This window comes from Botrytis deweyae (assembly GCF_014898535.1).
Source record: "Botrytis deweyae strain B1 chromosome Unknown BDEW_067, whole genome shotgun sequence".
Classification (NCBI taxonomy): domain Eukaryota; kingdom Fungi; phylum Ascomycota; class Leotiomycetes; order Helotiales; family Sclerotiniaceae; genus Botrytis; species Botrytis deweyae.
This window is the reverse complement of record NW_024066274.1, coordinates 11,638-25,136: the sequence shown is the minus strand read 5'-3', so window position 1 is coordinate 25,136 and position 13,499 is coordinate 11,638. Positions and strand designations below refer to the sequence as shown.

The 13,499-nt window shown below is 42.6% G+C and overlaps 4 protein-coding genes across 4 annotated transcripts; 3 read left to right on the top strand and 1 right to left on the bottom strand.

The window, feature by feature from the left end:
* Positions 1 to 1,385: 1,385 nt before the first annotated feature.
* On the top strand, positions 1,386 to 2,569 carry EAE98_012437 (uncharacterized protein; the record flags this gene model as incomplete). The annotated part of the gene is made up of 3 exons (XM_038960062.1): positions 1,386 to 1,949; positions 2,001 to 2,034; positions 2,088 to 2,569. 3 exons carry the CDS (start codon positions 1,386 to 1,388, stop codon positions 2,567 to 2,569), a joined length of 1,080 nt encoding a protein of 359 aa, XP_038803570.1.
* A 2,432-nt stretch (positions 2,570 to 5,001) lies between these two features.
* On the bottom strand, positions 5,002 to 8,149 carry EAE98_012436 (uncharacterized protein; the record flags this gene model as incomplete). Its single annotated transcript, XM_038960061.1, has 5 exons — positions 5,002 to 5,357; positions 5,418 to 6,640; positions 6,690 to 7,100; positions 7,155 to 7,884; positions 7,945 to 8,149. The coding sequence occupies 5 exons, from the start codon at positions 8,147 to 8,149 to the stop codon at positions 5,002 to 5,004; spliced, it is 2,925 nt and encodes a 974-aa protein (XP_038803569.1).
* A 1,403-nt stretch (positions 8,150 to 9,552) lies between these two features.
* EAE98_012435 (uncharacterized protein) lies at positions 9,553 to 11,048 on the top strand (the record flags this gene model as incomplete). Its single annotated transcript, XM_038960060.1, has 4 exons — positions 9,553 to 9,624; positions 9,689 to 9,745; positions 9,802 to 10,971; positions 11,022 to 11,048. 4 exons carry the CDS (start codon positions 9,553 to 9,555, stop codon positions 11,046 to 11,048), a joined length of 1,326 nt encoding a protein of 441 aa, XP_038803568.1.
* A 728-nt stretch (positions 11,049 to 11,776) lies between these two features.
* Positions 11,777 to 13,146, top strand: EAE98_012434 (uncharacterized protein; the record flags this gene model as incomplete). The annotated part of the gene is made up of 2 exons (XM_038960059.1): positions 11,777 to 11,866; positions 11,917 to 13,146. The coding sequence occupies 2 exons, from the start codon at positions 11,777 to 11,779 to the stop codon at positions 13,144 to 13,146; spliced, it is 1,320 nt and encodes a 439-aa protein (XP_038803567.1).
* Between the last annotated feature and the right edge of the window lie 353 nt (positions 13,147 to 13,499).

Here is a 13,499-nt window from a genome sequence, read left to right as displayed (position 1 = left end):
CATTAAAAGAATTTTCTCATTTCAAAGTCCGCCGTTAGTCCTGGTCAATGTTTCTTTTCTCTTCCCACTTTCATGACAGATTTAGAATATTCAGAATAGTCCCAAGCACCTCAATGAGAGGCTTAGGCGATGCATGAGTCTCCTCGTCATCAGGAGCTACATTCTAAAACCATTTCAATGATATTTTGGGCTCATTAATGTTATATATAGCAACACGATGAGTGATAGAAAGGTGTGCAATAGTAGTAGTCTTCTGCTCGGCGGAAATCCTAGCCTGTTCGTCCAATCCTGAGTGTTGATGATGTCGGTAGTTGAACCATGTAAGATCTTACCTCCGTGGCTGGGTTAATAGCAGAAATCTTTACTGTCTTGCCATTTTTCTGGCTTTCCATTTGAGACAAGCTTTGGAAAAGTCAATTGGTGGAGAGCTTAAATAGAGAAGATAGGTGCCGAAAAGAAGTCCCTTGATGAACTTGATGCTTGAAATCCGGATAAAATAAATCCACTTGAAAATCGGCTCACTTGAGCATTCGCTGGGTCTCTTGTCCCAAGTCTAGATATACACACGCACTGCATGGTGCATACCAATGTATGAAGTTATTCGTGCGATATTCACATCCTTCTAGCTCTTTGAAAGGCAGATATATTGGCCAACTTCATGAGCCATTTCCATTCAATTTTATTACCTTTTCGGAGTAAAAACCCTTGGCCAGAGAGAAGAGATGATGTTGTAATAGTAGTGGTAGACAGGAAAAGCAGAAAGGAATTTGACAAGAAATAGCTCCAATGCTCTGTTCTGTGACATTGCTTGAGACTATATCCAATCCAATTTTCTTTCGAATCTTCGATAAAATAAGAGAAAGCAATGAAACATGGTTGTAGACATCTTTTTTTGAACTAATCTAATTTCAGTGATGCTTTTCATTTCCAAGCTTCACTCCAGGTTGACTTGAGTAAAGTTTAAGATCAACCGCAGCTTAGTCATCCAATAATTCATCAGATCACGAGGTTTCCTGCCCAATTCGTGTTAAACCCTGACTTCTGCCTGGATAAAAGTGGGGTATTTCAGGCTACCTCCTCCATTGCCACACCTCACACGTCTCTCTCATTAAACATTTCACCTTAACATACAACAAACGTGGATTCATCACAGACTTCACGTTTTCGATGTTTCAATGAGAATCCCTTTCTCAAAAAGTATAAGTAATTGAATGGTTCTTCATCGAAATTCAAACATTTCATTGATTCCTTTTTCATACTCTTCACACACATATTCATTCCTGTCACGCTCAATTCTACAATTGTATCAATCATCAACTTACTCTACCACTCCCTTGAATCAATATTCCATACTTCCTACAAGAAAACTCTTTCGTCAATTCATTATGCCTCGTGCCAAACGTCCCGTTGTAGAAGTTGAGGAAGTCGAAGCAATCGATTGGAGTCAATATGTTGTCACTCACTTGAAAGCTGAACTCGAGCGTCGTCAACTCCCAAAGACTGGCAAGAAAGCAGATTTGGTAGCACGTCTTCAAGCATCCGATGAGGAAGCATTGCATAATGAACCCGAAGCTCCTGTCCTTCAACCTCCTCCTGCTGAAGCTGGTCCTTCTACCACTTCTGATGAACCACCAAAGAAAAAGAGAGCCAAGAGAGAAAAGAGTCCTGATGTTGTGATTGAAGGACAACTTGCATCTGATGTCGTCATCTATCAAAACGTTGATACTCGTACTGGAGAGAGACGGGAGAGAGAATTTGTTGCAGAGCCTGATGCCAAGTTCAAAGATAAGGTCAAGCGAATCAAAAAGGAGCGTATGTTCATGTTGAACAGGAAGAAAGTTACCGAGATCAATGGAAGAGATCATGAGGATTTCGATATTGCGGGTAGCACCGGTAATATTTATCAAACCAAGATTGGACGCGTTCCAAGTTGTACCTGTATGGATGCAGTAAGTTGTGCCACTCTCCCCTTTGATGAATCAACACTGACCCAAAATCAGAGAATTCGTGGTCAAAAATGCAAGCATATTAACTGTAAGTATCTCCACACTCTAATTCGCATCTAGCCATATGCTAACAGATAATAGATGCCTTGATAATCATTTATAAGGCGCCCATGCATCTTTGTTACCAACAAGCATTCTTATCCCATGAACTGGAGTTCATCTGGGCCAACGCACCCGTCACCCGTGCACCTGACGGACACGACCCCAATGCCGGTCCCGAGGATGAAAGTAACTACAATGGCAAACGTAAACCCATCGAAGGCGAATGTCCCATCTGTGTCTTCGACATGGATCCTGCCACCGAGGACATCGTTTGGTGTAAAGCAGCTTGTGGTCAAAACTTCCACAAAGATTGTTTCGCTCAATGGAAAGCTAGTAAGCATGGTGGATCTGTCACTTGTGTTTATTGTCGTACTCCTTGGCAAGACGATGATGCACCTTCTAGACCTGTTCCAGGTAGTTTGGCTTCGCTGAGTGAATCCGCGCCCAAGGTGGGCAGTTATAAGAATATCGGTCACATGGACATGTATTCTCAGGCTGCTTCCGGAAAGAAAAAGGGTTAATATTGCTTCACGTCGAATCTTTTCCACACTGGAGGAGAATTAAAATGTGGACGTTCTTCAAGAAGAGTAGTGAATGTATAGATGCATTCTTGCAGTGTATAGCTACGGGAAAGGCGAATTACAGATAGCTGGAGGAAACAAGGGGGAAAATGTATTGCCGGATGTTACTACAGGATTTCCAATACGGAAGACACGATGTTACGAATTTTCTTCAATTTTTCTTACAATTTACAATCCAAGAGGGGAGGAGGGTAATGATATACCCATTTGCTATCTGCTGTATGTATCTAGCTTTTTAAATCCAAATTAATTTTGCTTCTTTCACTACCTATTCCACCGATGAGGTTTTTCGCTTCTGATCGTGTGGTAACGCAGTAGTATATGATATTGAAAATTTATTTACTGGTACCGGGTATTATAGATATATCTGTGAAAAGAGGGGATGTTGGGATGTACTACAATCACATATACTCGTTACTATTAGATATTTACTCTTTCTTAATGGTTGGATAGATGTGAAGGCTTTGGGATTTGGGATTTGGGATTTGGGCTGTGAAGTGGTTGGTGGAGGGGATGGAGGGGATGAAGGGGATGAATGAGATTGATGGTATATGGTATATGATATATGGTATATTGTATAGTGTATGGTGTATGGTGTATGGTATATGGTATATGGTATATGGTATATGGTATATGGTATATGGTATATGGTATATGGTATATGGTATATGGTATATGGTATATAATATTAAAGGAAGATATATAGTGTTAAGTCCGAGAGAGGGGAGTGAGGAAGAGGAGAGGAAGAGGAGAGGAAAAGAAGAGGAAGAGGAAGGGGAGAGGAAGAGGAGAGGAAGAGGAGAGGAAGGGAAGAGGAAGGGGAGAGCGGAGTAAAGAGCGGAGTAGAAAGAGGAGTTTTCGGGGTTTGGAGTTTGGATTGGATTGGATTGGATTGGATTGGATTGGATTGGATTGGATTGGATTGGATTGAATTGCTTAAGAAGTGAAGGACAGGAAGGAAAATATATAAAGGGAGGGGAGAATAGAAAGGAAAGGATGATTAGGAAATATATGAAAAGGAATAATACATGAAAAGTGATATAATGCATGGAAAGGGATATAATATAATGAATTTAAATGATTTTACTATATTCCATTCCACTATATTATATTCCATTACATCACATCACATTACATGATATCATATCATATCATATTCCATTCCATTACATTACATTACATTACATTACATTACATTAACCCCACAGCACAGCACAGCAGATAATCAATCACACATCATACGAATTCCCATCCTTTCGAGTCCACAATATTATATTAAGTAAGTATAGAGTTTAGCAGAGGGAGATACCTAGGTATTCGAGCACAAACGCATACTTAGAGTGAATTTTCACATACGACTCAATCAATAGACGAACAGTGAGGAGAATTTGTAACCTTATTATTTATTGTCCATGCCATCCATTCATTCCATAGGAGGAGTAGCTTAATACCAACCACGAAGACAGAATTTCTATCTCCGATGTATGAATGAATGAATGAATGAATGAGTGAATGAATGAATGAGTGAATGAATGAAGTAAAGACGCATATGAGATGACATCTCTCTCATTTGTGATTGTGAGTATCTAATCTCTCTTTCATTCTTCCAATTTAAAAGACAGATAGATACATGTACCATAAGACAACGCACCCAATCCCACAATTTATTTCCCATTTCTCCAACTTACTTCCTCGATCCCTCAAGAACAGGTACATTCAATTTCGAAATTCATTCTCCATCTGCATTTTCACTCTTTCCGTCCATCGTTTAAAAACGAGTACATGAGGTTCTGAAATTTTTCCACCCACTCCTCGCATTTCCTTCATCTTTTGCGAGAACATTAAAACAAGTACAAACTGACTGGTACAAGAGGAGAAAGAAAAAATGTGTGTATTGAAAGAAGCGAATTTTGATGGTTGGTAATGACAGATGTGGTGGTACATGTGCGTGTGATTAAATTGAGACCAGTACATCGATCAATTCCTTCTAACCGGGTAGACTCTAAGTGGAGAAGGTCGAGGTGTGACGAATTGGAATTGTGCCTCCTTCCAAGTTCTCTGGTGAAAGCTGTGTGACCAGAAGACAAGGTGGCTGTGAAAGAAAGAGATAGCAAAATGGTGCAGTCCGTAATAGGTGACCGACCAGTTGCTGAATCATCTTCATCTATCTCGGGATAATGAAGAGGACTTCGATGTTGAATAAGCAAAAGTACTAGAACGGACAGCGTAGACCGCAAGTGAAAAGAAGATAAGAAACTGAGTGGTTATCAAGCGAAGTGGAGCGAGGTAATTGATGGCATACAAGAGAAGATCAAGGAGTCAAAAGAAAAGAGGCGCAGACAACGAGGTCAGAGCAAAAATCCCCGATATATTCAAACTTCGTCAATCTCTAGTGAATCATTGACGTAGCCACTACCTCTCTTGTGAGCCTGTCGCATCTCATGCTCATAATCATATACACCGCGGCGTCGGCTTAACATATCTTCAATAGGGCTTTGGCCGCGATATCTGAGTTGCTCATTTTCTGGGGTTTCTGAATGATTAGCTTCCTCTGGGGATGTAAGACGTGAATCATTGTACCCATCAACTCCAGGGCTATTGCAGTCTGCAACAAGGTTCATGAACCGCTCTTCGAAATCTGTAAGATTTTTCTTCTTTTTGTAGAGCTTGCGGCGATCCTCGGCCACATTGTTGTCTTCCTGCATCAGAGTTTGGCTGTTGCTAATGCCTAGATTTTTATTCGTATAAGTCTCTGTGGTATTAAATAAGAGTGTAAATATTTACTTACCATTTTCAGGATGATTAGTACCCAGTGCATTTTCAAGATAGTTCTCCACTTGTTCATGGACGTGGCGAAACAAACGATTATTTAGGCTGAGGCACACACTATCCGCAAATCTATTTGCTGCAACAATATAATATCCTCGAACGTAAGCCGCGACATCGATTTGAACATCAAAGTCATCTCTACCCAATTGTTCCGGAGTAACTTGACTTACGAGGATCTGTCTCGCCTTGTGATATTCGGGCGTAGATTTTTCCGCTTTGATCTTTTTGATATTCATGGCTAACTGTTTGTCAACAAAACAATTAGCACGATGCTTGTGACGAGATTGCTGAAGTTTCTCCAGCTCAGTCTTCTTATTCTCGTTGATGCCGTCTTCCATCAAAGTGAATGGGGCGAAGTTTTCCGTTTGATATATATCTTCAAGCGTTTGGAGCTGTTGTTCTTGAAGCTTGTCAAGCCATTCATGAATAGCCGTCATCGATCTCTTGAAGAGGAAAGTTTGTCGATAGATGCCTAGATGCTTCTCTAGGATACCTTGCACAGATAGACGTAGTATTTTCATAGCGGCATGAAGGACTGCTATGTAGGGCTCTTTCCACCTGCTCACAGCTTTTTGACAATAAAATCGGTGAATCCTGGGATCCACTACCTTTGGTAGACCATAGCTACTATTCTGCATTTTGTCTTGAATATCGCCAATGGTCGCAAAGTTCCGACCAAGTCCTACATATTCCTGGAAGACGGTGCCTCGGAAAGGGTTTGACGGACCTTTGGCATTGAGTATCGGTCTTGGTCTGGGTCTTTCAGGGGTCGAGTTTTCTGCTTTAAATGTTGGCGGGGGATCAACATTACTACTTACATCTTGGAATCTGCGCCTCCTACCAGATGTATCGGGAGCATCAACAAATGCAGGTTCTTCATCGTCACTTTCGTCAAGACTAATGACTGGGATCTTTTGTTTGTCTGATTTATGAGAGCAGCCGATCAATGGCTTAATATGTATCAATAAATCGTGAAATTGGCGCGAAAGCTTGGTCCAATCCCCATGGAAATTGGTCTCAGTATGCTCACTGGTCACAAGCCTCTTAACTTCTTGGCTGAAATTATGCAGTAATCTCTGAACCTCAAGTTGGACGTTTTGGCTCGGCAACTCTGGAAGCTTCCGGAGACCTTCATCGATCGTAGCTCTATACGCACTAAGTTTCTTTTGTATTTGAGGGATACTATATATGTTAGATAGGTTCAAGAATCGAAGGGTACTCGGATACTGACTCTTCCTTTATAGAAGTCACGAGGAGTTCAGAAAGGACATTTTGAATCCGGTTGGTACCACATCTGTCGAGGAAATCAGACCATGGACCGTTCCACAGTTTATCATGTTTAAAGAATTCTTCCTCTTCCTCGCGAGCTTTTTCATGATACTTCGATTCATCCGCTCGAAATTCTTGCCCAGGCTGTTTGGTAACTAACCAGCCATGTCCCAGTCGATGTTCCTTATTTCTCAGGATATTCTCGAAATCTGTGTTACCTGTCCTATCTGCTAGAGTGTCTGGCTTTGTTAATACTCCCACGCATCGGTTTGTTGCGTTCAAATCTTCGATGACTTTTTTTGCTCTCGATAAGACCGGATCAACAGTCATACTCATGGCAAAGATGATCAAAGTATTTTCTTGTTCAATATACCTGTGAATTGTGAGCGTGATTGCGAAAATTTTCAGGAGAAACAACTCAGCTAACTTTTTTGCAAGGCTCTCGAAAACATCCACCAAGTATTTCTCTTCTGGGTTTGGCATATTGGAAATAATACCAGGTAAATCGAAGAACGAAAGAGCAGGGAGTTGAGGTCCGTAAATCTTCACTTCGACAACATTGGGCGTGATTTTTGCCTCTATTTCGATATTACCTGTTAGAGCTCGTTCTCCGGTACCAGGTATAAAAATCTTATAATCCTGATCATGATTAAGTAGAGCAATTTGAGCCCATTTCATGTATTCCGCAAGTTTCCCCTTGTCCGTGAGTCTAGCGAACTCAGTTCGGACCTGATCTTGTGCAACCCAAGGCGGAAAAGGTTGGTGTTCATTTACGTCCTTAATTGTCACTGCCCGTCCCTTTGGCGCGTCGTACCGATAATCCTGAACAAGTGAGATTGTGCATGACCAATCTATCGATGGTGTTGTAATTATGTTGGCAGGACATCTAGTACAACAGCCCTTGTCGCGAGGTACATGTATGCCTGCCAAGGCACACATCAGTGATGATTTTCCGGCACTCTGGTCTCCAACAAGTATGAGCTTGGGAAGGCTAGCAACATGCTCAAGTTCAAATTTTCGCATCTCATTGATATGATCGATCAGCTTCTGCGCGAGCTCGCCGATCCTCTTGATACCATCGCCGTTCTCCATATCGATGGTAGCAGATTTGCTTCTGGGGTTGTTATCGGCGAGGTAATAGGAATTAGGTGAGTATCCTGCCACTCATTGGTGATTAGCTAACGTACAATGAAGCATATGGATAAACTAGCTCTCACTGTTGTCAAAATGATGATCTGGATCAGATCCAGGCTGTTCTGATTCAGCTTGAAACTCTACAGTGCCTTGTAGATCTTTAGTGGCCGGTCTTTCCTTCTTGACTGCCCGACGACCTGGTGGGAGTTTTGTGCTTGAAGAAATTGACAATTGGCCGTTCGTGGGAGTGAAGTTCTCTTTCCGATTTCTGGGCACCCGATAAGCCATGATGAGGATGGATTATACAAATTTTGGGAGTGTTATCCTGCATCAATTATGTATCAGCTACTGCATAGATCGATAAACTTAAAGGCATGCGAAGTTTTAAGATCGTGGTGCGCTGCATTCCATACATGTGAAGATTGAAAGTCGGAATACCATACCGTGCAAGAGTGAGAGCTAGAAGCATCAAATGGGATCTTGGTTTGATAAAACAAAGGCAGAAGACTGTTCTATGAGATTTAAGATCGTTCCAACCAGCCAGCAGAACGCTGTGAAAACTGCGGGAGAGGATTGTTGCAAGGCAGCAACTTGGAATTGTATACAGAAGTAGAATAATGGCGATTAACTTCGAGGTTTCTGCAAGTAGCTTTGCAGGAGTCGACGAGGACTTAATACAAGGGACAAGAAGATTGGATAGAGAAAAAGTTGATGGTGAAAGGAAAATAGAAGGAATCAAATATTCTCAGAATACGCGAGCGTGACCGCGTAAAGTGTTTACATATGGTCTTGAGGGCAAGTAAATTCCATCGAATGAGAGACAAAAGAATATGAGAGTGAATGATAAATTGGAAAGAAAGGCTTAGGAATCGGCGATCAGAGAAAGCTGAATAACCTCAATTCTTTAGCTTTGTTTTGTTTTTGTTTGATATCACTTTGGTATATTTCAGACGACTATCAGATTTATATGGCCCTCCCTATCAAGACTGATAGATACCTACCAAAATTGCAAAGAATGGCCAAACTAATTTCACAAACACTAGATAATCTGATAGAACTTCAGATATGCAGCTGTACCATTTGGATAGACCTTGATCCTGTACTCACTGCCAGTTTGGGGAATTCACGCAGATTGGAGTGATGTTTGGACTCAAAATTGACAGACTTCACTCTAATCACCCCGCGGTAACGGGTAGTTGAGTCTTGATCCATGTTGATGTGATGCGCCTATCCAATGGAATGGATTGTGGTGGCTGAGATTCTTGAATTTGCTTCTTTGACTCGGCTTCTCACATGGACCGAACGAGAAGCTCTCTTTCCTGTCGCTGTATGATCGAGTCTCATGGTTGAATGTTGTGAGTGAGGTATGATAATAATCCTTATTAGACTTGAAGTCTGATTGAAGTGAAATATCTCGCTGGGCTGGAATGAGGGGAAAGAAAGTGGAGTCACGAGCTGCGTACTAGCTGGCTTATCCTCTTATCTTCACATGACTTGTGTATGATTTATGTGTTATATGCACGTGCACGGACCATTGAGGCCCCTGATTCCAACGGAACAAGCCATACTATTGAAATTCCACAGCTCTAGAACCAATGCCAGGTGTTCATGTTCATGTTCTTGTTAATTTTGCAGAATTATATTGAAAAACATCCATAAAAAAAATATCCTCACCACTTCAATCATTCAAAATGTCCCTACAGATCCCTCATAGAGCAAGACCAGGTAGTGCTGCTCAAGCAGCAACAAAGGCTGTCATTCTGGTAATTCTATATTCATGAAAGTATGCAGATGCGCAAGGAAGAAGGCTGATGATGAGGCTACTAGGTTGGTGGACCATCCAGAGGAACCCGCTTTAGACCATTGTCCTTGGATCTTCCAAAGGTATATACAATTATATCCTTTTCTTTCGATATTTGACTAACTCTCATTACCTATAGCCACTCTTCGAAGTTGCTGGTCATCCCATCGTCTGGCACTGTCTGACCGCCATCGCAAAAGTCCCCTCCATTGAAGAAGTATGCATGATCGGTTACTACGACGAATCCGTTTTCCGCGATTTCATCAAGGATGCCGCACACGAATTCCCTCAAATTAAGATCGTTTACCTTAGAGAATACCAAGCTTTGGGAACTGCTGGAGGTTTATATCATTTCAGAGATGCTATCCTCAAGGGACGGCCAGAACGTTTCTTCGTTCTCAACGCAGATGTCTGCTGTTCATTCCCATTGAATGATATGCTTAAGTTATTCGAAGATAGAGATGCTGAAGCTGTTATTCTTGGTACCCGTGTCAGTGAAGATGCTGCTAGCAACTTCGGTTGCATCGTTTCCGATTCGCACTCCCGTCGAGTTCTTCATTATGTTGAGAAGCCAGAATCGCACATCTCGAACTTGATCAACTGCGGTGTTTATCTCTTCGCAACCGAATGTATCTTCCCTTCCATCAGAACTGCCATCAAGCGCCGTACCGACCGTCCACGTCTTGTTTCCTACCCATCCTCCGAGAACCTCGACTCCTCATTCTTCCAAGATGATGAAGATGTACAAAAGAATGAAGTTCTTAGATTGGAACAAGATATTCTGAGTGATCTTGCCGACAGCAAACAATTCTTCGTTCATGAGACCAAGGATTTCTGGAGACAAATCAAAACCGCTGGCTCAGCTATTCCAGCCAATGCCTTATACCTCCAAAAGGCATCGCAAACTGGTTCTAAGGAATTGGCCAAACCATCTGCCAATATCCTCGGACCAGTATTCATTCATCCAACTGCACATGTCGACCCAACCGCCAAACTTGGACCTAATGTTTCAATCGGTCCTCGTGCTGTTATTGGCCCTGGTGTCAGAGTAAAGGAGTCTATTGTCTTGGAAGATGCTGAAATTAAGCATGACGCTTGTGTTCTCTACTCAATTATTGGATGGAACAGTAGAGTCGGTGCTTGGGCTCGTGTTGAGGGAACTCCTACACCAGCTAATAGCCATACTACCAGCATCATCAAGAATGGTGTCAAGGTTCAAAGTATTACGATCTTGGGTAAGGAGTGTGGAGTTGGTGATGAAGTTCGTGTGCAGAACTGCGTCTGTTTGCCATTCAAGGAGTTGAAGAGAGTATGTTTTTCTATTCCGTGGTACTCTCGTATTTTTACTAACAAAAATAGGATGTTTCCAATGAAGTCATCATGTAATGGATTGATGGGATTTGTGTATTCAAAGGAATTTACAATTAATACTATGGCGTTCTTACTCAAGGTTTCTACTCGCCGCTCTCCGTGATGATCTAAAAGAGAATGGTTCAGATCATAGATCAAAATGCATCTTGGTTAATTTAATTTTATTCTCCGAAAACATCGTGCCCAAATGCTCGGAATGTAGAGTCCTAATCGTTTTCAGTGTGTATGTCGGACAATACTCGGCTCGGTAGCACAGGAATGTATCGGGCATCACACGGGAAGATGCCAAGTCAATTTCCTATTTCCATAACAGCCTTTTCTCCTTTCATCAAAAAGTATTGGTCACTGCAGCAAGATTACTAACCCTCAATACAACATAACGGAATGGACGAAATATCTCCAATCAATCCCGATTGTTTACAGCTGTGGTACGATGAATTAAATCCAACAAATAGTAGAGCTATGTTTGGAGGCATTTTGGTAGACTAGAGATGTACGATACCGAAAAGGGACCTCAAACAGAATGCGAGTTTGTTATTCATCAAAGTCTGGAGCATGCATGGAAGGTTGGCGTGATGTCATGCGACGATGCATCATGTAGGTGCGGGGAGAAAGGCTTCTTTGTATGGAGTGAATATTTAAGATTGAGAAAGTCCTCACTGTTTTCCAATAGACATATACAGTTCAATCTATTTGGTCTCCAACAACAATCTTGTGAATTACAATAATAATATCAAAGAACAATGTCAACTTCAACACCTCATCCCCAACATGGTGTTTCATGTGGTACTAGTACTCCTCGACCAGGTCTTCTCAACACACCTGCACCTGGTGTACGTTCTCCAATGCTCTCTCAAGAATACAAATCATTGACATCATCTAGGTCCCCTTCTACACCCCTCTCCAAAGTCCTCCCTCAGGCACAGCCCTCCATCCCAGCCCTTCAACACCCAAACTCTTCACCCCTCTCAAAATCCGCTCTCTCACTCTCCAAAACCGTATCATGCTCTCTCCAATGTGTCAATACTCCGCTTCTAACGGCCACTTTACTCCCTGGCACATGGCTCATCTAGGCGGCATTATCTCCCGGGGCCCAGGTCTCTCAATGGTAGAAGCTACCGCCGTTTTACCCGAAGGAAGAATTACTCCTGAAGACAGCGGATTATGGTTAGACTCTCAAGGCGACAAACTAAAAGAAGTTGTGCAGTTTGCACATTCCCAGGGCCAATTAATCGGAATTCAATTGGGCCACGCCGGCAGAAAAGCAAGCATGGTAGCCCCATGGCTCGATCGCGCCGCCATCGCAACAGAGGCCGCAGGCGGATGGCCCAGCAAAGTCAAAGGGCCAAGCGCTCTTCCCTTTGATGAACATCATTGCACGCCTTCTGCCATGACACTTGAAGATATTCAAGAATTTAAAGATGCATGGGCCGCTTCTGTTAAGCGCGCACTAAGAGCTGGATTCGATGTTATTGAAATCCATAATGCGCATGGGTATCTACTTCACGAATTCGTGTCTCCGGTTTCCAATAAACGGAATGATGAGTATGGAGGGAGTTTTGAAAATCGCATTCGTCTCACGCTTGAGATTGTGGAACTCACGCGAAGTATTATTCCCGAGGGAATGCCGCTTTTTGTGCGGATTAGCGCGACGGATTGGTTGGATTATGAGGGGTTTGAGGAGGAGAGTTGGACGGTGGCGGATTCGGCGAGATTGGCGGGGTTGTTGGCGGATAGGGGTGTGGATTTGATGGATGTTTCTTCGGGGGCGAATCATCCGAGACAGAAGATTACGGCGGGGCCGGGGTATCAGGCGCCGTTTGCGAAGGAGATTAAGAGGGCGGTGGGGGAGAGGATGTTGGTTGGGACGGTGGGGATGATTGGGAGTGGGAAGCAGGCGGAGGGGTTGTTGAGTGGGAGGGGTGGGGAGAGGGGTGTGGATGTGGATGAGGAGGGAGAGGGGAAAGGGACGGAATTAGATTTGGTGATTGTAGCGAGGGGGTTTCAGAAAAATCCGGGATTGGTGTGGGAGTGGGCGGAGGAGTTGGGGGTTAGGATTATGGTGGCGCATCAGATGAGGTGGGGGTTTAGGGGGAAGGCGGGGGAATTTTAGAGGGGGTTAATGGTTTGATTGAGGGGTTGGTGAGAGGGGAGGGGAGATGATGGTTATGAAATTGAGATCTATGTGGTTATGGAATTGAGATTTATGGTGTTACTTCTTTCCTTGCGGATACGTATAATTCATTCTATCAAAATTACTGATTCTTACAATTCTTCCCTTCTCATCTCTTTTTTTCTCGATTATCTCCGGATTTCTTGTTCTTCTTTTGAAGTTGTACTCTTCATACCCATTGCAGCTTTCACAATTCTTTCAAATCACGCATCGGTACATTAATATTATAAAATTCCAAATTTCGATCCATCTCAACGCACACTATCTAGTATTCTTACTCGTAGTCAAACTCC